This window comes from Phascolarctos cinereus, unplaced genomic scaffold, assembly GCF_003287225.1.
Source record: "Phascolarctos cinereus isolate Bilbo 61053 unplaced genomic scaffold, phaCin_HiC Scaffold_4;HRSCAF=312, whole genome shotgun sequence".
NCBI lineage: Eukaryota > Metazoa > Chordata > Mammalia > Diprotodontia > Phascolarctidae > Phascolarctos > Phascolarctos cinereus.
In genome coordinates this window covers 622,259,936-622,283,715 of record NW_027555847.1, presented here as the reverse complement: position 1 = coordinate 622,283,715, position 23,780 = coordinate 622,259,936, and the positions used below count along the sequence as shown (strand labels likewise).

Genomic DNA, 23,780 nt, shown 5'->3' with positions numbered 1-23,780 from the left:
AAAGTGCTTTGCAAACCTGAAAGCTCTATATAAATGCTTGTTGTTGTTTTGTTCTTCTTAATATACTGGAGAAAGGCTTTCCAGAACTAGCGGGAGTTCTTCCTACTCCCAAATGGTTTGGAGGTTGGATCCCAGGAAAAACCAGGATGTTGGCAAGATAGGACTTACAGGACTAACATTTATATAGCACTTTAAAGTTTGTAAACGCACTTTAAATATGTTATTCTCACTTGATCCTCATCACAGCCTTGTGAGGTGGGTCCTATTATTATCGCCATTTTGCAGATAACGAAACTGAGACTGAAAGGCTAAGTGACTTTCCCAGAGTCACACAGCTAGTATGTTTATGAATTAGAATTTGAACTCAGGTCTTTCTGACAAGAAGTCCAGTGGCCTAGCCACTGTGCCACATAGCTGACTTGAGTAGTGATTTCTTTCAACTCTTGAGATATCATTGCTTATTATATGCTTATTGCCATTAAGGGGGAGTGCTTTGCCAGGGTCTAATTTTGGCTTTGTTTCAGAATGAGCTAAACTTATTAATGTTTATGAATCTTTTGTTTTGATTTGGACAGATATGGAGGCCAATCACTGCAACATTTTTTTTCCCAGTTGGCCCAGGAACCGGATTTCTCTACTTGGTGAATTTATATTTCTTATACCAGTATTCTACAAGACTAGAAACAGGTATGTTTTTCTTTACAATGATTTCCATGTGGGTGTGGGCTTTCAGTGTGGCCTTTGCATAATACATCTGTCCAAATGCTTTCTTATTTGATGGGATATTGAAGGCAGTTGGGAGAAGAGAAACCTAAAGTATGCCTGATATCAGAGAAAAACCCCATGTTTAAATGTTGACTTTTCATTTGTAATTGGGTAGGTTCACTTTACTTTTATACTTTTTTTGGTTGGGGGTGAGGTGAAGCATCTTGGGTAATTAAGGCCAGATACAGTCTTAAGTGGAAGGAAATCATTTGCAGAGAAACTTCAGAAGCTCAGTTTAGCTGCATACTTGGGCTATAATCCTATGATAGGTTTCCAGATTTATGGTTTGGATTATAGGTACATTGGAACAACCTTCAGCTAAAATTTTCTGTTCACTAAATTGTGATTTATTCCCTGCAGTACTCTTGTGTGCTCTTGTGAATTGCTGCTTATATTAAGAGATGGTAAATCAATACTGCTGTGATAAAAATGTGAAAATAATTTGACTGTTAAGTCCAAATGGTTTTGAAAAGGTTGACTGACTTAACAGTCATTATATTCTTAAAATAAGCTGACTGGCTATTAGTCCAGGACATAGATTGAAGGTCCTCAACTGCCCGTGATTCTAATAAAGAACTTAATACCACTGAAAAATGGGAGTTACATATTTGTTGTTTGGGAAATATGAAGCTTATTTACTATTTTAAACTGGAAAGAAAAAGTATGTTGCAATTTTCTTAAGCTGGTATTTTCAATAAAGAGCTATTACAAAAATGTGTATAGAGAATACAAGCATCTTATTCTGTATATGTGTATATTCTTTCATAGATTTTACTTTTTGAAAAGAGCTTCCAACTCATCCAGATTCCTATTTTACATATGAGGAAACCTCAGAGAGAGGCTAGGTAACTTGCCCAAGGTTGCACAGCTCTTTGATGGCAGAAGGTCTCCTGAATGTCAGTGTTGAGCTAGGGACTGCAGTCACATGGCATCCCAACCCTCTGGCATATACTTTCTGAGCATATTGCTTCCCTTACTGAAATAGTCTTTTTGAATGACTTGTGAGGGCTTTTCCAACTCTAAATCTGTGCTCTGGATATCAATACTCAAATATCATCTAGGTAGATTATCAGTGGCTAGTTTTTAAGTCCAGGCTGGCTTTTCCCTGGTGTGTGTGGTTTTTTGAACCCACCTCTGCTTAGCCAGCCAGTATTTCCTCAGGAAATGCAAACTGATTTTTAATATTAATTGAAACTATACATAATTAGATAGATATATGGAAAAAATATGCATTTCAAGGCCAAATGTGTTGAATGTCTGGTTGGGTTTTTTTTGCAGTTGTAACTCGTGCATTTGCATGGATAATTGAAAGCTGACTCTCCACAAATGTCACTGAGCAAATGTGAACTCCCACCAAGTCACATAAGAAGTTTGATGTAGAAGAGTTTAGAGATCATTTTGTTTAGTCTCTTCATGTTTGAAATGAAGAAATTTGGAATTCAGAAAATTTAAGTGGCTTATTGAAGGCCGCACAGCTTTTTTAGGACAGTCAGGACTCGAACTCACGGTTTCTGTTTTTCAGCTCAGTGCTCTATCCATGATACTATTTAGACTCAGTAAATTGGACTTAATACAATTTTTATCAGCCCCAGGTGTTGCTGCCTGAATATTTACCAGCCTGACCAAATTTTTAAGGTACTCAGTATGTGTGGGTGCTTGCTTATTTATGAGGCTTCTGATTTGAATGGGAAATTGTAATTTGAGGCCTGTTAATTTGCAAGTTTTAATTCACTCAAGTAACTAAAATGTCAGTTTATTCAGTTTGTGTGATTACAATGTCTTAAGTACTCAGATTCTGAAGTTGTCTTTGAAAAAGTTGTAACACTGAAAGCCATCTTGAAGGCATAAAGCCTTCATTCAGAAATGGCATTGGAATTTCAGGCAGATTTATTACTGTGAGACTTTAACATTGATCTCTTCTCAGTGTTGTGCTCAGAATACCCCATGCTGCAGTGTGGCAGAGAAACAAAGGAACTTGGAGGAGACTGATGCTTTTAGTTGATGCACTTCCTCCTAGACTGACCTGTGTTCTCCTGAGACTGTAGATTTCCTTCTGGTTTTCTTTTCAGCCTCCTTAAAGATGCCCTGTCACTAAGAATACTCTAGTTTGATTCTTGATTTACTAGCTGTGTGACCCTGGGGAAGTTATTTAACTACTCTGAGCCTCAGTTCCTCACCTGTGGAGTGGTTAGTAATAGCAGCACCTGCCGTTGTAGGGGTGTTATAAAAATCAAATGTGATAACGTATAGAGAAAGCTTGCAAACCTTAAATGCTGTATAAATGCCATTACTATTACTACTGTAACTAATAAAATTTAATTCAACTTACATAAGGGCATACTGTATGTTTGGCCCTGTGCTAGCCAGTGTTACTTTTGTATAACTGGCTGATGGAGACAAGTTAACTTTTCCAGTAGGCACACCTCCCTGTGGAGGGAAAGGCAAGGAGGGGCTAGTGCTGCCTCTGTATCTGTTCTGTCGGGCCTTGATCACCATCATTAATGTGGGGGCAGGAGTTATACATAAACCCGGGCCTGGAAATCAGAGGGTCTTAGAACTTGTCGTGTTTCTGACATTAATTTGCTATGTGACTTTGGGCAAGTCTCTTCTTTTCTTTGATTCTTGATTCTTCTATGAAATGGGGATGATCCCTTCTCTCCCTATATCAGAGAGATTTTCTAGAACTCAATATATTTTCAAAATGCAAAGTACCATAGACATGACTATAGATATTTGAAAAAATGATTGACATCTGGAGCATAATATTTCCTTATTACATGTTTTCACTAAGTTGGTTCCTTTCATTAGGGAATACTTTGCAAATAACAGACTTTGCATATTATTACATGGATTTTGAAGGATCAGTGAATGATTTTCTGGAGCTGGAGGTTCTAGGGTACTAAACTCAGATTTTTTAAGAAATATTTTGCTGTTTATCCTCAGACTGGTTCTTTCTCCCGCCATCTTACTCTGCTCGATGTGTTATCTCCCCTTCTCCTCCTCTGTAGTACTTTCAGGAATATAATCCTCCTGTAAAAGGAAGACCATCTTGACTTTATGATCATATGTTGCCCTAGTTAGAATGCAGCGACTGTGGCCTGTGCCACGCTGCTTTTAGTGTGCAGCCACTAGCTTTTTGTTGCACCCTTGCATGCTGTCTGCTATAGGCAGAGGGCCTGGAGTCAAGCCCTGACTGTCATTTACCAGCTCTGTGATTGTGGCTGGTCATGGAACTTCTCTGATTCTCAGTTCTCTAATCTATCAAATGTACACAATGTTTCTGTTTACCACACAGGCTTGTCATGAGGAGCAAATGAGACATTGTACATGAAAATGCTTTGTAAACTATAGGTATTATGGAAATGTAATTATGAATAAACATACATCGTAGAATTTTAGAGAAACCTGGGACCTTACAGTCATTAATCAAACTCCTTAAAATAGCAGATGAGGTTAGGTGCAGAGTAGTCAAGTGACTTGCCTGAGGTCACATGCAAATAAATGGTAAAGCTTTGACAAGTACCCAGACCTCCTGGGCTTTGTCCAGGGCATCTTCTGTGATGCTGCCTGCTGGCTGGCTGCTGCTTGCCCTTACCTCTCATCCCTACAGTTCCCCCTTGGAGACACTTAGAGTGTGATTATCCTTAGAGACCTTTGGAGTTGATCCTAGGGCAGTACATCAAAAACATATTGGAATTCCGATGGGGAACCAGAGCTGACTTCACTCGAGTGACTTTAGTTTGGGGGCTTATATAGCTGTGTCATTTAAAATGTCAGAAAAGTTTGTTTTCAGTTAAACCTTTATCATTTTATTCAGCAGGTTCTGCCCTCTGTGTCCCCCTCCTCCCCTCATGAAATTGACTGTTTTTCAGCATTATTTTTTTGTTCCCTCATTTATTCTGGAAATGTGCTATTTTGTTTATTTCATTTTTTGCCACAGGACATATCTTGATCAGGAAATCTGACCTTGCTTATTTTTGTTTTCAGGGGCTTTTGATGGAAGGCCAGCGGACTATATGTTCATGCTCCTTTTTAACTGGGTTTGCATCGTTGTATCCTTCTGCTCATCATTACTTTCCGTGTGAATGAGCCCCTCCTTTTCGTGTTTTGAAAATCCAAACAGGATTTCATCAAACTCTGCACATTGTTGGTCTCTTTGCTTGCTAGCTGGTCTAGCCTCTTCTTAAAACCCTAGGGTTAAGAAGAGCTGTGATGCTTTTTCTCACTATTTCCTTTGTGAGACTTTTCACATTTTTGTGTGGGTTTTATTCCTCTTTTTGCCTCCTGTTCTTTGTGTTCTCATGTGTGACAGCTCATTGACTACAGAAAGAAGAGATGAAGTACCTTAAGGGAGCTTGTGAAAGCTGGTTATCCTGGAAATTTAGTCTGAAATCGGCACCCTTTTGTCACTACATTGGCTTCAGGTACTCAGTGGTAATTAAGCCCCCCTTTCCAATAAAGAGCCTATCTCCATAAAAGGACAGCATGGAGTCCAATTTGCTCTTTGCATCAACAGAATTGTCAGCAGGCCGGGCCCTCCATCTTCTGAGTCCTTATGACAGACGGTGAGAGCAGCAGAAGGAAGGAACTCAGTGGTTCAGATCCTCAGCAGAGTTGGTGAGGCTGGCGGCAAGAAAAATTGCCTGTGGGCTTTTAAACTTCCATTTTCAGCTTGGAAGAGAGCCAGTAAATAGGGCCCTGTTGGGTATTTTTCTCCCTTCTTTTTGGGAAGTTGTTTTCTGACTGTAGCCACACTTTGAAGTCCAGTAATGAGCACAGCCCCAAAGAGCATTGACGGTCCCTATCCCAGAGGGATGAGCACTTGCCTTCTCTGCCTGAGAGAGAAATGCAGAAACTCCTAGAGAGCAAAGGCTAGGCAGTTTTGAACATAAAAGCAATTAATTTCTACTGTTGCTTGTTTCTTGACATCTGTTTTAATATGTGAAGAGTCACCACAGACCGTGGCAGCAGATAGTATGTGCTTGGACATTTTAAGCAAACTCAACTATGGAAAATATTTTTCAGTTCTTAATTTTGCCTTCTTGCTTCAGAGGAATGTCTTAGACTAGATAAACCCCCACCATAAAACCTCCAACCCAGATTCTGTGAAGGAAAACCTTTATATTGAAAAAACATCACCACCAACCACCATCAAAAACCAATAACCAAATCAAATTTGATTTTACACATTATTTCCTGTTGAATTTTCTTTAACTATACAAACTAAGATCACTGGTTTAATAATGGACATGCAGGTAAGTACCTCCATTAAAAATACATATGGATTTGCAAAGATTTTTAATATATTTAACTGCTTTATCAGAAGAATTGCTTGTGTGTTGCATGTATATGCTTATGGTGTTTTAAAATATTACTGTTTTATTCAGAATAAGCTTTTTTGCATGAGAAAATTGGTGATATTTTGAACCAATGCTTTGGGGACTTATTTGCCTGACTTTTGCATTGTTTGTCTTTCACTCTCAAGATAATGGGTGTGATGCTTCTTAAATTCCTTTGAAATGGGGGGAAAAAGGAATAGAATTTTGGAGAAAGTATTTGTCCTTCTTGCTAGCAAAATCATCAGGATGCATTTTCTTCTTTATCTTAACGCATTACTTGTGTGTTTATTAGCATTTCCCAGCTGTGGAGTTTCAGGGCACCCTGCCTCCCTTCCTCTTTTGCTATCACTCCCCATGAGTTCTTGTCTGATGAAATATACATTGGACTGATTTATGTGTATTGCCTAATCCATCTGAGAGTGGTTAGGTTGTGTTGCATCTGACCTTTTCTTGCCTGGTGGAATTGATCCATTCATTTCAAGATTTCAGTTTTTTCCCCCCAAAGTAGTAGTAGTTATACTGTGCTTTTAGTTGCTAATCCTTTCATTTTTCCCTTTTGGTCAGGCATGTGGTTATTTGATTATCTCCAATTTATCCTGTATATATCTTGCTTGTACATAGTTTCCCTGTCTCCCTCATTAGACTGGGAACTCCTTTTGAGCAGGGGCTGGTTATTTTTTCCTTTCTTTGTATTCCCAGCACTTAGCACAGTGCCCTGACACGTAGTAGGTGCATAATAAATACTTAATTGGTTGAATGATGACTGGGTGCTTATTTGTAAACTTAAAAAAATAAGATTATGACTTGCTAAACCCCACTAGATTTGGATCATGTTCTTTTTTTCCCTCCCATTCCAGTTTAGGGGTATATGTTCCCTCATTTTCCTTTTTACATCCACCAAAAATAGCACCACATTTGAGGTGCTTGGATATCTCATCAGATTAAGTTCTAGCCAGATAGACATTAGAAAAAGAACTAGCCGGATTTCTTTGTGAGTCTCTCTGTTCACTTGGTCTTACGTATCTAATTTCTTTTGCAGTTGCTGATGATTCCTTTGATCATGTCGGTACTCTATGTCTGGGCCCAGCTGAACAGAGAAATGATTGTATCATTTTGGTTTGGAACACGATTTAAGGTACATTCCCCAAAGTAGGAATTCATCCTCCTTCACCCTTCTGGAGGGAGGGCTCAGCCTTTTTTTCAGCTCCGAGATCCAGTTTCTGGCTCCTCCAGAAGAGGTCAGTGCAGAGCAATGTACTACAGGCAGCTCCAGGGACTGAGTTTTTATTTATTTAGTATGCTTAAAAAGACTAACCTTGTCTGAACTCCTATGCTATTTTAATATGGGTAACACCTGTTGGAGCAAAAGGTGGTGGGCGCCTTACCTCACAAAAAGGTCAGTTTGTCTGAAGGCAGGCAAGGTTTCTCTTGTTGAAGTCAAGTAGGAGGAAATGCTTCATTATTTAAAATCCTATTTTTGAGCTTTTCCCCTCTGCTGTTCTCATTTCATGTGAGTACAGTTGTGTGAGTTTCAGACCTACCCATGGAGTGAATGACTAGAATGGGCATCCTTTTGTTTCTCCTCAGCTGTGTGATAGGAACATTCAGGCTCCCTTGTTTTCTGTAATTGAAGAAACTGAGGGCCAGAGTGGCTAGATGCCTTGCCTGAGTTTGGATAGCTAGTGCGTGGTAGAAATGGTTTTTAGGCCAGTGAACAATGTCTCCATTGAAGAGTACAAAGCGTACTGTAAACAACACCTACGAGCCAAGAGATGAAGGGGGCCAGACAGGGTGGGCCAGTAAAATGTCAGAAACTGGGGCTCTGATCCCAGCTCCTCTGGGACAGGATGAGTCACTTCACCATTCTGATGTACAAGTCTCAATAATGCCTTTCCCTGGCCGCTGCCTCACAGACGGCTTATGTAACGAACAAAGGAAAGGCGCTTTTTGGATTTTCTTCCATTCCCTTTCTCCCCAGTTAGAAATAACACCAATAACAAACCACAATCATAAAGTTTAAAAGTCTACATGTATGCATGACCTGTCTCAAGATCATGCACATATATGATCTTGCCCACATATAGTCTTAGTTTCTCTTATGTGAAGAATGTGGAAGTGATTGTTGGGCTCGCAGAGGACTTTGTAGAGTTCCATTCCTACTTATCATGACTTAACGAGGTGCTAGCCTAATATCATCTGTTTGTGTATTTCTTCCTAGGCCTGTTACTTGCCTTGGGTCATACTGGTATTCAACTACATTATTGGAGGATCGTAAGTATTATTATATTTTGTTTGTTTCTTTGGGAACTTAATAATCTTTTCTCTCTTTTACTCTCCCTTGAATCTTTATATATGTTAAAATAGCGCTAGCTTGGAATGTTTTGCTATTCCCATTAACAATAACTACGTTGCACTAAGGTAACATACTTCTGTTTCTTACTATTGCAGCTTATTGAATACCAGAGTGCTAAGGATATAGGTTAGGAAATGATTACTCTTTTGCTTATTCATTATTTTTGGATAGCACATTTTAGTCATGGTTGGAAGTGTCTTTGACCTTTTTCTGTATGCAATGTTTCTTCATGTACTCATTTTTCAGATTGAGTTGGTGAATGTCTAAAATTGCATATGGGTTGACTGTCCCTCAGGGATTTAATCTTTAAATATTCTAACTAAAATGATTCATTTTATCCTCAATAATCTTAAAATACTTATGAAACTCTTATGTAGAGATCATTCTACCAGTCACAGAAGTGCAAGTTTTTTTCTAGGTGGAATTTGTCATCTGAAGTGGTAACAGTTTTTAAAGTACTGTCAGAGATTGCCGGTGAGGCCAAATTTCAGAGTCCTTCCATTTGAATGTACTTTCATTGTTTTCCTGTGTGATACTCTGGATCTATACCAGACATTATTTAGGTGTGGAATGGTGAGTCAGACTTAGGAAGACATTTGATCTAATGGGAGTAAAAATGTTGTTCGGTTAAAATTTAATAAAGAATATGAGTAGGTAGAAATAAGCTAAGTGGAAATAGTGTTCATCATTTCAGTAAGCATTTATTAAGCTCTTACTACATGCCAGGCACTGGTGATAAAAAGACAAAAAGGAAATAATGCCTGCTCTCAAGAAGCTTTACTTTCCAAGAGCTTTTTATTTCTATCAAGTGTCATCTGGTTTTGAATGATTCCAGTAGGCAAGATGTCAGTTCTGTCACCTAATACATCGTTAGGGTTGTCTCTACTGAATGCTAGTGAACAAAGAAAGTTAATCATGGAAACAGTATATGCACAGGGAGCCTGGGAAAGGAAACTGCTCTTCCAATACAAATTGATAAAACAGGAGAGAAGAACTTTATTTGACCAACAGCTATCTAGGGTTAGTTGTAGTTATTGACTGACTGCTGACAATAAGTAAGATCACCTTTAAAATAAAGGCTTCTGGGTCTGGCTGCTAGGAGAGAGCAGAGAGCTGGTGACCTCTATACTATTAAATACATAGAAATTTTTAAATGTAGGGTTACAGAAGAACTGGAAAGGGAAAATATTTAGTATAGTGGTGCCCAGTGGAGGTCAAACATCCCTTTGTAAGTGTAGTCATGGTGCCTTAATCATCCATCAAATTAATGTTTTAGGGAATAAACTGCCAGAAGGACTTCCCACTAAACTGTCCTATCTTTCCTACTACCCTTTTCTTTTTTGGCAGAGTTGGGTTTGTAATGGTAGTTGGAAGCCATCTAGAATGAATTCTCTCTCTTCCCTAGTTCCGTACTTCATATCCCCTTAACATCATCTCCTATTTACTCCATCTTTTCTCTGGTCTCTGAAGAGGTAGACTTTCTTCTTGCCAAGTCTTAACCTCTCTTTTTGAGTCCTTCATCCCATCCCCTCCTTTGGGTGTTGAGAAGTAAAACCAAACTTTCATTTGATATGGCCGTCTCCTCAAGCTAGCATTCTATACCTCATCTTCTCTTCAGACTTCTAGATAAAGCAGTTTGCATTTAAGTTCCTTTACATTCTCATCTCCCATTCACTTTTCAGCCCCTTACAATCAGGCTTTCAGGCTTCTTGACTAAAGCCAGCTCCAAATCTGTGATGCTATGAAAATGATCTCTTCCAGGTTCCCAAGGGCATCCCAGTCTATAAATCCAATGTCCTTCGCTCAGTACTCACCCTTGATATCTTCATTATCTAGCACTGTTGACTACCACCCCTCTTCCTAGATATTCTCTTTCCCCTGGGTTTTCATGACATTGCTCTTCCTTAGTTCTCCCCCTTCCTACCTGTCTGATCAGTTCTTCTTAGTCTCCTCATCATCCCTTCCTGGGCTTTGTTCTGGGCCCTCCTGTCTTCTTTCTCTATATTCTCTTTATTGAAGATCCAGCTCCCATGGAAATCATTTATCAGCTCAGTGCAGATGGTTCCAAAATTTTATTTCTCCTGAATTTCCAGTCCTGTATTACAAATTGTCTGCTAGACATTTCAACCCAGATAGTCCAAAGGAAGTCTCAAATGCTGCATGTACAAAATGGAACTCATCTTTGCCCCTAAGATCATCCCTTTTCCTTAGTGTCCTGTTTCTGTTGAATGTATTAGTCATTCTTCTTGTCATCTAGGTTAACAACCTAGGAATCATCTTAAGTTTTTCCTTCTTCACCTTCTCCGTTTCCTGTTTTGCATGATTCCATATGTATAATCAATATGAAATTGCTTGCCTTCTCAAGAATGGGGGAGGGGCAGGAAGGAGGGAGAGAATTTGGAATGGCATTTTTAAAAATGATTGTTAAAAATTTTTTAATGTAATTGGGAAATATTTAAAATAAATAAAAATATTTTAAAAAAGAAAAGAAACAACTTAAATTTAAAAAATTATCCTTTCAAGCCAAACATAAAAAAAAGACATTCCCCATTTCCATTCTTGATTCCAGCTGTACAACATCTCTCATCCAACTCCTTCTATCTACCCATTATCCTTATTTTAGGCTTTTGTAGTGTCTTGTCTAGACTTTTGAAATAATCTCCTAATTGACCGTCACCCTCTCCTCCCTGCTTCCAGTCTCTTTTTCTTCCAAGTCATCCTCTGCATAGTGGCCAAATTGATAAGTCTAAAGCTCATATGTGAACATGTCACTGCCTTGCTCCACAATCTTCAGTGACTCCCTCTTGCTTTTAGGATAAGATATAGAGTCTTTGTTTGGCATTTATAAACCTTCACAGTTTGACTCCAATTTGTATTTCTAGGCTGATTTCACATTACTTTTTTCTCTTTCCCTTCCCCTCTTCCTCCTACCCTGCCCCACCATGGTCTAGTCAAATGGGCCGACTTTTGATGTTGCTGTTATGCAAACATTCCATCTCATCTTTGTGCCTTGGCACAGGCTGCCCAGTGCCTGGAATTCTATGCCTCCTCAATCCTTTTCAAGCCTTTGCTCAGGTGATACTTTCTACACAAAGCCATTCTTACCTGTTTCCCTGCCCCCAGAATACCGCCCCCCCCATTACCCCTTATTTACTTTTTATGTATTTTGTACTTTCTCATCTGTGTACATGCTTTTTCTCTTAATAGAGTGTAAGCTTCTTGAAGTCAGGGTCTATTTCGTACCCTTTGACCAGCAAAGTATTTGGCACAGAGTATGAACTGAAGTGAATGGTTAGGACTAATGGCCTTGGAAGAATTTCAAATAACAGGCCTCAGCAGGGCTAAATTTTCCCTTCCCATCATTGAAATTCCTTGGAGCAGAGGCTCATAGAAGTTTTAGATAATCCCTGGGGTTTGATCACTTCATGAGCCACAGTGTAGGACATTATTGCTGACACCTCAGGAGAGCATAGTTGATAGGGCTCAGGAAGACCTGCATTCAGATCTTGTCTCCGATGCGGAACTATCTCTGTGATCCTGGGCAGGTCACAGTGTTTCCTAGCCTCAATTTCCTTTTCTATAGAATGGGAGTAATAATAACACAACCTCACAGGGTTGTTGTGAGGATCAAGTGAGGTAACATCTGAAAGTCCTTTTTAAACCTTCAGGAATTATGTGAATATTAGCTGTCTTATTGTCGTCCTCGTCATCACTGTAAAGCCTTTCATTGTTTGCAAAATTCCTGTAGAATAATGTGACTTTTATTTTTCAGGGTTATCAATGAGCTGATAGGAAATCTTGTTGGACATCTATATTACTTCTTAATGTTCAAATACCCAATGGATTTGGGAGGAAGAACTTTTCTGTCTACACCTCAGTGTCTGTGAGTGGTTTTCTTTTTTTCCATTTTAATTGTTACCGCCTATCTTTCACCAGTCCTGCCAGTTCTATAGGATAGGAATTAACATCACATTGGGAGAAGAAATCTGAGGCACAGACAGTAAATGACTTGAGAAGGGATCACAGGGTTAATGGGAAGCCAAGTGTGATTAAGGACAGGTCTCTCAATTCCTAAGCTACTCCTCTGATCCTTCCATAGGTCTGTAAATGGCTAGCTAGACCATTGGCCCATGAAACACCATTCCCACAGTAGTTGGGAAAAATACCCCCTGCCCAACAATGTGACTGAATTTAGGGGCAGCTTTCCTAGATAGAGGGTTGGCATCATCTCTGTTTTACTCCATATTTACCATGGAGTCTTAGACATCCACAACTGGAAAGCAGTTGTCTAGCCCTGTCCCCTCAGTTTACAAATAAGGAAACTGCAGCTAAAAGAGTTTGAGCAATTTGCCCAAGGTCGCAGGGTTAATGGGTTACAGAAATGGTTTGCTTGATGCTCATTCCAACATTATGTCCACTCTCTTTGTAGAATACCTGCCATTTGGAGTAACACTTACTACTTGGAAATCAGGGTGGGTTGCTATTAACATGTAAATTTCTTCAAGCCACCAGCTTCTAACTTGGCTTTTTACCCCCATTCCTGAGCACTTGAGGTGGTGATTGGCCCAGCAAAGTAAATTATGTTAGGCCTAAAAAAGACACCTTCTCTTAAGTAGATGTAGAGAGTATCCAGAAGCACATCCCTAACACCTGTTGTGAATCCTTGAATGTGAATATTGTCAGGTAATTCTGGTGGTCAGGCCAGGGGAGGAGGCAGTGCTACTGTGGGCCAGGCTGAATCCAGGAACAGCCCTAAAGGAATACTAAATCTGATAAGCAGTAGCTCCCTTTAGGCATGGAGGGGAGAAGTAGAGAGGTCAGAACCCCGAAGGTAAGAATCCAGGTTAAAGCAAATGCTAGAGAGTGCGTAAAAAGGATTATTTAATGCTTTTAACCTATGCCAAAAAAACCCTTACTAACTTGAGCTCCTTAGCTATATGTCATTTATATGCCCCAATTCTTGAATCTTTAGCATTAACAAATAATAACAAAATCAGTTAGTATGAGGAGGTTTCTGAAAGGTCCAGCCAGGCTATGGTAGGATGTCGAGGTCCCCACAGGGATGGAAATGTGCTGATGGCATCGTTGTGGCCGTCTGCCTGCTCTAAAATCCTGATAGTTGGTCCACAAGCATTTATTAAGGGTCTGTGCGCCAGGAGCCATGCTAAGCCTTGGGAATACATATTTGTGGCCTCTTTCTATACAGCTATTTTCTTAGAGTTTGGGAAAGCCCCAGTTCATGCTCAAGGGAAGAGGGTGGCTGCATTTGGAGTTGGAGGACCTTGGTTTAAATCATGGCTCTGATAGTTAATGTACCTATATAACCTTGGGCAAATCACTTCACTTCTGAGCCTCAGTTTCCTCATTTGTAAAATTAAGGGCATCGGATTGAAGGAGACTCTTAAGTTCTGTTCCAGCTCTTGGTCTTCGGTCCTGTGCGCTGTTAGGTGATTCTTGTTGACTAGAAAGGAGACAAAAAGAAGATATCCTCATAAATTCAGGCATAAGAATGGGGAAGGAGTCAGAGGACTTTAGTTCTGGTCTTGACTCTGCTCTTCACTGGCAAGTCCATTAACCTCTCTGTGCCTAAATTCCCTGGTTTGTAAAATGAGGGGGTTGGGCTCCGTGGTTCAGAAGGTGTTAGCCAATGATTTTCTGTGAGCATCCGATGAAAGAAGCAAAAGCATGTTAAGAATGGGTCAGCCACAGAGCCATCTGGATGCCCAAGCCTGGCTGGCAGGCATGTCTGATCTCACGTCTGAAACACAAAAATGTTTTGAAATCCTAACAACTCGTGTCTAGATTGTGCTTTTTACTTTTTAAACTGTTTTCTCACCCTGTCAATTTGGCTGATTTGCTGTCCTGATTCCTGTAACTGACAGTTTAGGAAAAGCCTTGGTGTGTTTGTGTATGGGGGGTTGTGGTCAGGAGAAGGGTATAGAGGTTGGGGACTGGAGGCACAGAAGGGGCTTAGTTCTCTTGTGAACTCTGTTGCTTCTAGTCTCTGAACACAAATGGCAAACCTGCTTTATAGATGATCATAGGGAGCACCAGCTGAATAACAGATTTTCATCTCTGGGTCACATCTCTCTGGTTGCACAAGATAATTGTATTAATGAAATCAGCTGCAGTTTGGTTGGCCTCCTTTGGAGGAAGCAGATAGCTTCTTCTCTCTCCCTGCCTGCTCCCTCCCAGCCTCCATAGATCCTGGGTCATTGAATGCAGCAGTCTGTGTTAGCTTTGTGATTTGTAGTGCACAGAGGTAGATAGTTCTGTGATTTCTAACGGCACCAGAGCTCCTGCTTTCTACTGGAGCTTCTCGGCTGGTGGAAGCCTTTCTGCTAAATTTTGTAAGATGATCAGATTACAAAATGTAACTTAAAATGTGTTAGTTGCAAAAGCAATAACTGCTTCAAAATTACCATAAATTTTTGTTGATTATGTATAATTGGATGTCTTTTTATACTAATTACTTGTATTTAATTTCCCTGTAATATGTTTGAGCAGTAGAAACAGCTTCAGTATAGTCTTACAGTAGTAAAGCAAAATTGCCCTTAGTGTGGTATCTTTTTTTTTGTATGAATATTATTATGTTAGAACCAGTCATCATACTGTTGAATAAGAGACTTTGAAAATGTACTTTAATTTAATATTCAACATTTATTTGTTTAAAGCGGGGGAAATGTCAGTGTTAGAATGTTAAGATGTGGCAGTGTTTTTGGCATTCTATTTTAAAATGGAATCCCAGAGGGGTAATGTTAGATGTGCTCCTGTAGTTACTTTTCTCTGGTGAAGAGCAATTCATTGTGCTTCTCAAGAAAGAAAACAATGCAATGAGAGATGATATTCATGTCAGGGGAAATACAATCATAGGTTTCATTTATAAGACTGAGAATGGTTATCACCAGAATCAGGGGAGTTAGAAGAGGTTTCAGAGGCTATCTAGTCCAGCCATTCGTCTTTAGGACATTTCTGAGTGGTGAAAACCTCAAGTGAAGGGGCAGCTACATACCTCCCTGGGCCACTTTTGGACAGTTTCAATTGTTAGGAAGTTCTTCCTGTCTCATGCATTGCTCCTGGTTCTGCCCTCTGGGGCTACATATGACAAGGCTACATGAGAGCCACATGAAGACAGTTATCGTGACCTCTCCCTGCACCAAGTCTTATCTTTTCCAGGCTGAACATCCCCAATTGGTATTCTCTAGCTTGTCAACGTATTTCTTAAATGTGGTGCTCAAAACTGACTATGGTGTTCTAGATATAGGCTGACCAATACATGAAGTAGTTAGTTGTATCTGTCCTATCACTTCCCCCATTGTGGAAGCTGTGCCTCTTTCTCAGTGCTTCCTGAGATCACCTTAGCTTTTTTGGCTGGCATATTGCAGTATTGACTTATTTTGAAATTGCAGCTCACTAAAACCCCCAGGTACTCTTCAGAGAAACTACTCTTTAGCCATATCTCCCTGTTCCTTGCTTGTGAAGTTGGTTGGGTTTTTTGAGCCTTAGAATATGTTTATCACTGTTGACTTTTTTCATCTTAGACTTGGAAATCTTGGTTTGTGGAGATCTCTGTTTTTGACAGCCATTCATGTCCTTCTTCCTTTTGTGTCACCTGCAGGTTTGATAAGGATACCATCTGAGTGATAGGAATGTTGAATAATAGCATGGGGTCCACCATCAGTCCCATGTGTACTCTGCTTGAGACTTTAGCAAGTCAACATCACCCCTTTAATGACTATTCTTTGGGTTCAGTTCTGTAGCCTGAATCCACCATGCAGTCATTTAACTCCCCCATTTCTTCAGACTATCCATAAGAAGAGCATGATTTATCAGCCAATACATACATGTACTATTTTGGTACTTTTCAACCATCGTGCTGGGTTTAAATAGGAATTATTTATTGAGTGCTGATTAAGTGTCCATGCTAGATAAAGAAAAGTAGGGGTGAAGGTCTTCAAGGAACCTGGCCTTTTTTTGTTGGGGAGACAGAACACATATGGAGCCACAGGAGAACAACATAAGATCAGCAGGTAATAAAAGAGCCAGATTGTGTGGTGCCAGAAAACAATAACTGGAATAGGAGTTCAGAGAGAAGGAAATGCTCAGTGTGGGCTAGAGTAATTGGTAAAAGCTTTGTGGTGGAGGGATTGGCTTTAGCGCTAGGCCTCCAAGGATGGGGAGGATTTGGCAGTGTGTAAAGGAGAGGGCTCCTGGGGACTGTACGGTTTGCTGTAGCACAGGTGAGTTAGATTCCGCTCAGGATATGGCTCTCTACATTTAATAGCTTTTTTATTAAGTAATGTCCCTGTAGCTTGAAGCTGCTTCATCTCTGTGCTTTTTTTCCCCTTGCTCCAAACCTTGAAAATATATTTTGAATGTAATAGCACAAATCTAAGCACACTTACGCTGCTGTTTTCTCACTATCCCAGACTGGAAAAGGTAAGAAATGACTTTCTAGTACAGCAACTTCTCAGCTGGGAGGTGGCAGACCTATTCTGAAATTGATGCTCAGGGATGATTTTTTTAAGGAAGTTTATTAGTTAATTTATTTGTAGTTTTCAACAATCACTTCCATAAGCTTTTGAGTTTTAAATTTTCTCCCCCTCCCTCCCCATCTCCCTCCTCAAGATGGCTTGTGATCTGATATAGGTTATACATATACATTCCTATTAAACATATTTTCACGTTAGTCATGTTGTAAAGAAGAATTAGAACCAATAGGAGGAACCACATGAAAGAGGAAAGAAAACAAAACAGGAGAAACAAAAGCAAATAGTATGCTTCGATCTGCATGCAAACTCCACAGTTCTTTCTCTGGATTGGATAGTGTTTTGCATCCTGAGACCTTTGGAGATATCTTAGAGCCTTGCATTGCTGAGAAGAGCCAAGTCTAATAAACTTAGTCATTGTACAACGTGGTTCTGCTCGCTTCACTCAGCATCAGTCCATACAAGTCTTTCCAAATTTTTCTGAAGTCCTCCTGCTCATCATTTCTTCTAGCACAATGGTGTTCCATTACATTCATACACCACAGCTTGTTCAGCCATTCCCCAGTTGATGGGCATCCCCTTAATTTCCAATTCTTTGTCACCACAAAAAGAGCTGTTATAAATATTTTTGTACATGTGTTTACTTTTCCCATTTTTATGATCTCTTTGGGATATAGACCTAGAAGTGCTATTGCTGGGTTAAAGGTCAGGGATGATTTAAACCTTGTCATTTACTCTGTTGGTTTCTATTTTATTTTGTATTCACAGTAAACAGTTAGTGCCTAAAAGTGTAGAGTACTGTGTTAGGTGGAGAGGCCTGGAGATGTGGGCTCAGGATGTTGGGCAGATGCATGGGAACTCCACTCAGTAGACATTAGGAAGTGTTGGCAGAGTTTTGTGCATCTCTAAAATAGAAGGACTAAAGACAATAATATGAAGGGAGATAAAAAAATTAGGATTCTTTTTGTCTGGATGCAACAACCATGGTGATATAAATGAAGTTTATTAAAAACCCTTCCCTAAGTCTGACAGTAATATACTTCCTAGTACTTAATTGGGAAAGAGGCTGCTGTGGAAATATTTGTGAGGAAAATGCTGTGTAAGTATGAGTTGTTATTTTTATATTCTGCAACTGAGGAATGCTTACCCAGTAAGAATTTATCTTTTAGAGGTGTGAAGTTAAGGCTTCAGTTACGTGGAAATTTATCTTTTTTTCCTTCCTCCCTCCTCTTCTCCCTGTTGCTTCCCTGTTCCAGGTACCGGTGGCTTCCTAGTAGGAGAGGAAACATCTCTGGATTTGGTGTTCCACCTGCGAGCATGCGGCGAGCTGCAGAACATCAGCTCGGTGGAGGTGGTCGGCACAACTGGGGCCAGGGCTTCCGACTAGGAGATCAGTGAAAAGCTCACTCGAGTTCAGCAAACAGTGATCCTGGTGTGGGTTGTGCTTAAGACTTGTGTTTTATCTAATGCTGGTGAATCTGGCCCTGCAGAATGTCATTTTTTCAGTACAAGACAAATTGTTAAAAGTCCTGAAGAGAAATGTTAAATTTCCCTCCAAATTAGTGATCACGCTGTACTCTTACTATTCTGAAGAAAGAAACATCAACTCTGCATCTTTCAAAACCAGCTGCTGTTTTTGTGTCTTCTCTTCCCCCTTCCCCTTTTCTGAACAGGGGGTACTCTGGTCCAAGTTTGAATAGCTCTGTAGATTTTTGTTTCTGTGGCAATGTAACCAAAACTTTGTCAAGACACTGATTCTAAGGAAAATCCTCCCACCCCCAACCCCCACTCCTCTCCCCACCCTACCAAAAGTGCCATCACCCTTTGAAATTTAGAGAAAGTCGTTCATTTAGTGATGCTGCCTTTATGGTGAGCTCTCTTACCTTACAATACTGACTCTTGGGGTTGGCTTGAGTGCCAGGAGCTATTGTGGAAGGACAGTTTTCCTTGCCTGTGGTGGCAGAAAGGAATAGAGGCCATCAGAACTTGAGAGAGAAGATGGGGAGAAGATTGGCTGAGAGTGGAAGAAGAGATAAGGACAGAAGCTGGCTTTGGCCCTGCCTCTTAGCATGTTGGGTGTTGGAAGAGGCCCAGCACTGACCCCTCTGCAGGTATTCCTGCAGAGCTGCAGCCAGACCTAACCTGTGACCATTTGCCACACTTCTCTAGATATTTTTATGTTTCATTTGACATTTTATTGAGTCATTGAGCCATGCAGATTTGTATTAGGATTAACAACCTTGTCCATCGTGGATTATGAATGGGAGTGTTGCTTGCCAGATTCCCCCTTTTTAAGGAACAAAACAAAATAAAACATGTGAATTGATCCCAAACTGCATTGTACATTGAAAAGTAAATATTTTAAAGGTGAACATAAGAAGGTCCCAAATGGATTGCACACACATTTTGGATTATTGGGTATATTTAAATTTTTTTCTGTTTTTGTCATTCTGAGACGTGAGTGTATAAATTCTGTGAACCAAAATAATTTGGACATTTTTTTCTTAAGTGGGTTATTTTTTTTCCCTGTCAGAGCAAGGTTTGCCACCAAATAAAGCTTTTGAAGCCTACAGTGTTTTACACAGCTAAATGTTTCTTATTTCAGCATATGTTTTTAGTCTCAAGTCAGCTGACTTTGCTGTGATGTCCTTATAGTAGTTCCACAGGATGAACTAGCGTTGAAACCTTTCTGATCCTCAGCCTCATTGAAAGAGGCACCGTTCTGGGCCCTAGTGTTGCATTTTGTCTTTCCGTGCACAGGCATATAAGGAGTTCAGGGATGTTATGTGTGTTGTTATTTGGGGCTTTGTTGGTGGAAAAATAGTTCCTTATTTTCGGTACTAAATTTGCATCTGCTTTCTTAACACCTGCCTCTCCCCTCCATTTTTATTTATATTTTTAAAAAAGTTAGGCAGAGAGCATCTGAAACTTATTGTCATGTTCTGCTGTTGGCCATAAATAAAGTTTACTTATACAGTTTTAGAAGCCATTATTCCTGTTTTGTTTTGTCTGTACTACCCCTGGTCTTGGGCATCTCTGGAGTAGTCTTTGGTACTGGTTCGATAGTTTCTTTTTTACATTGGAGCCTAATGGTGAGCTAAGTGCTGGCTGTTTAAAGATCAACTGCAGTGGTTTCTAAAACTTCACAAGTGATCTGCACTGTGCTCATCATAACATTCTCTCTCTGAAACACTTCTAAGAAGATATAGTTGATTGATCTTTTCAGGATCCCTTATGCTTGAGACTGGAGTGATCTTAACTAACAGTGCTCCTTACACGTGTTCAACTCACTAAAGCTTTACTCTGATGACAGTGGAATCTCTGTGCTTTTGTATAGCGAATGTTTCTTTGTGTAATCAAATTTTGTTGGCATAAAGATGATAAATTAAATTTTACAACTTGAAGGTCGTCTGTATGTCATTGTAAGTTTCCTTACCATTTTCTGGGATGGTGCTTGTGAGACTGAAGTCATGGGTTTGAGCCCCTGGGGCTTTTTACCTCATACTCTGTGCGCCCTGTTGCTGCAGACTGTACTCCTAGCCTTAGCCATTTGCAAAGGGGTCCAGTAAGGGCTTATGGGTAACTCATTGCCACCCATTACCATAAGTGGATACCAACTCCAAGCACTTTACTGACAGGGAAGCAACAGCCTTACTTTTGTTGATGAATGGCTGCCTTTGACAGCACATGCTCAGTAGTATATCCAAAACAGTTATGTGGCAATGTCTAAAGCTTAATAAATGTTGACTGACTGACTAGAGCAGCTGTCTTCCTATGCCTGTCTTGGTTTTTGAGGACAGTGAAGACTTGTACTTGGAATATAGTGGCTTTATCACAAAGCAGCGCTTACTGTCATCAGGTTACATAATTTATATGGTAGTGGTTCTTGGGCATGTTTAGTTTGTGGACTAGTGACGGAGCAAGTGTCCTCCCTCCCCCATCCCCCTTACAACCTTTTCTGTTTGCTTTGACAAAACAAGCTTAACAGAGCCACCAGAATTCATGGACGAATGAAGCTCTTTTCAGCATGAACCTCAGAACACGTCTACTGCATAAATGTTGTACTTACTTGAAGACTGTTGAGCTCCAGTGTATGTGAGGCATTGTATGAGACATGCTTCCTTCTAGCGAGGTACTTATGGCTATATAGAGGATTAAGAAGAGCACACAAATAATCATAAAACAAGGCAGCAGGAATAAGGCGTAGGTGTGGATGTGTTTTATTTCAGAAGAGACTAAAATCACTTGTAATCCAGGGAATCAGGAAAGTGTCAGGGAGGAGAGGGGCTGTTAGAACTAGGTATTTCAAGATAAATAGCTTTCTTGATAGGCAGAGATCGCAAGCAGGTTGGAGTGTCTGTGGCATGTGACACTTACATGCATGCATTTCAGAAATGCAAACATAGACATAAATCAACCTTTGAGTTCCCTACCATAGACCCCAGGATACAGGAGAGCATATTGTCTAAATCAGGAGTGGGGAACACACTTAGTTCTCTAGGTCCTCAAGTGCAGCCCTTTGACTGAATCCAAACTTCACAGAACAAATCCCCTTAAAAGGTTTTGTAAAAGAATTTGGCCTTCCTAACCAACCACACAGAGGGGAAATCCTTTTAACAGTTTTTACAAAGAAGTAAACAGATCCAGAGATGGAAAGTGATGTCCAAGCTTAAACAGCTAGTGACTTGCAAAGCTGGGGCTGAACCCAGGGTACCTGTTTATCTCTGTTCCTGGTCTCATGGTGCTCTTTGCAAATAATGCCCAGGAGTTAGCATCAAATGCCATCGCTCATTGGTACTGTTAAAGATAGGCTGATAGAGCAAGTAGTCGTGGCCTAGGAGTTCCTAATCGCATTCAACGGTGACAGGCAACTAGCTTTGCCAAACGATGCTGAAATTTAGAGCACATTGATTCTCTTTCCTCCTCACCATGGGGCAGTGTCTTCCCTTTCCCCTCCACCCCTGAAATCCCCGTATTCTCCCAGGATCCAAAATGACTATTTTTGGCTCTGCAGCTTTAGTATTGTTTGCTTCCTTTACAATTGAAGTTTCATGCGCATTTTGCCCCAATGTCCTCTTTTGTGTGAATCTGGCTTTTTCAGAGGAGTTAAGTGTGGTTTACGCTTGACTGCTTTTTTAAACTTGATCTGATTCCACATGAAGGGACAGACTTGCAGAGAACAGCCTCAGTCCAAGGAGGCTATTAACATTGGGAGTCTTGGCTTTCTTAACTTGTCATTTTAAAATACAACATTGCACTATTTATTTAAAAAAAAGTATCTGCTGCCATTAACTTTGGTACCAGATCCCCGCTTGTTCCCAAAGAATCAAGGGTCAGCCAACTGTTAGTAACTGTTGAATTTTTCAGCAGGCATTTTGAAATTACCATTAAAGCAGAGAGACGTTTGCTGAGAGCTTACGTTTTTAGTATCAAAATAAGAATATATCTTTTTGGTGTAGGGTTTTATAGCATCTATGGAAAGCATATTGGACAATGATTTGAGGCGTGGGTTCTAGTTTTAGTTCTATTAGCATCTGTGTGACCATGGGCAAATTGCTTAACCTCACTGAAACTCATCTGTAAAATGAAGGAATTGGACTATATGATCTTGGCATAGCAGAGACAGTACTGGACTTGGGATCTCATTCTAAATTTCCCTGCTGCCCTTAGCCCTGGGCAAGTCACTTAAGCTTTCTGGGCCTGAATAAATGTAAAATGAGGAAATAGGATTCAGTGGCCTCTAAGGTCCCTTTTGGCTATGATCCTCTGATCTTGAGTTTCCTTCCTGCTGTAACGTGTGATTCTATGTTGAGCATCTCTAAAGATAAAACAGGTCTCTGCCATCTATGAATTTACCATAAAAAATGTAGTATTTACTAGAACAGTTGTGTGTGTGAGTATGTGTGTGTGTGTGTGTGTGTGTGTGTGTGTGTACGTACTATCAACTGCTCCCTAAGGTGAATTGCTGAAATCACTTATACCAATGAGAATTTGGGATAAATCAGTGTAGGAAGGCTTCCTGGATGTACGTTTGACACAGGCTTTGAAAGAAAAAAAAAGGTAGGAACGTGGTTTGCTGACAAATAATACTTTATGATTTACAAAGTACCTTATATACCTTATAATACTTTATGATTTACAAAGTGCCTTATATACCTTATTTGATTTTCACAGAAACTCTGTCAAGTATCTGTCCCCCCATTTTATAATCAGTTAAATATTTCTTAATCACCTATGTGTCAGGTACTGAAAGAGTCCCTGCCTTCGAGGAACCTACATTCTAATGGCAGATACCATATTTTTGCCTTTCTTTGTATCCCTAATGTTAACAAAGTACTTGTGACGCAGTAGGTGCTTAATGTATGCTTGTTGACTGACAACTCATTGATATATATAAAGCAGATATACAGAAATTTGAAGGAGGTAGTACCAACAGCTTGGTAGACCAAGAAAAGCCTTATGCGCAAGGCGATGCTTGAGTGGAGTCTTGAAGGAGGCCAGGAATTACAAAGCCACAGAAATGTAGCATCATGTGTGAGGAACAGCAAGATGGTCATTATGTCTAGGGCATAGGAGGGGAGTGATGTCAGCTAATATAAGACCAACTTGTAAAGAGCTTTTTCTTTTTTAAGAAAAAAATTTAATAATTATATTTTTTTCCTCAATTACATGAAAAGGCAATTATTAACATTCATTTTTTTAAAATGTGTGTTCCAAATTCTCTCCTTTCCTCCCCTCCTCCTGCCAAGATGGTAAGCAGTTTGATATAGTTTATACATTGTATAATCATATAAAACATTTCCATATTAGCCTTGTTGTGACAGAAGACACAGA

The 23,780-nt window shown here is 39.9% G+C and overlaps 1 protein-coding gene across 1 annotated transcript in view; it reads left to right on the top strand.

Moving 5' to 3' along the window:
• Positions 1 to 20,350, top strand: part of DERL1 (derlin 1) — a 36,752-nt gene extending 16,402 nt beyond the window's left edge. The window contains exons 2-8 of the mRNA XM_020964957.2: positions 576 to 687; positions 4,753 to 4,817; positions 5,994 to 6,020; positions 7,144 to 7,239; positions 8,323 to 8,375; positions 12,230 to 12,340; positions 18,203 to 20,350. Coding sequence (XP_020820616.1) covers positions 576 to 687; positions 4,753 to 4,817; positions 5,994 to 6,020; positions 7,144 to 7,239; positions 8,323 to 8,375; positions 12,230 to 12,340; positions 18,203 to 18,344 — 606 coding nt within the window. The 3' untranslated portion in view covers positions 18,345 to 20,350. The remainder of the gene's footprint in view (positions 1 to 575; positions 688 to 4,752; positions 4,818 to 5,993; positions 6,021 to 7,143; positions 7,240 to 8,322; positions 8,376 to 12,229; positions 12,341 to 18,202) is intronic.
• Positions 20,351 to 23,780: the final 3,430 nt, after the last annotated feature.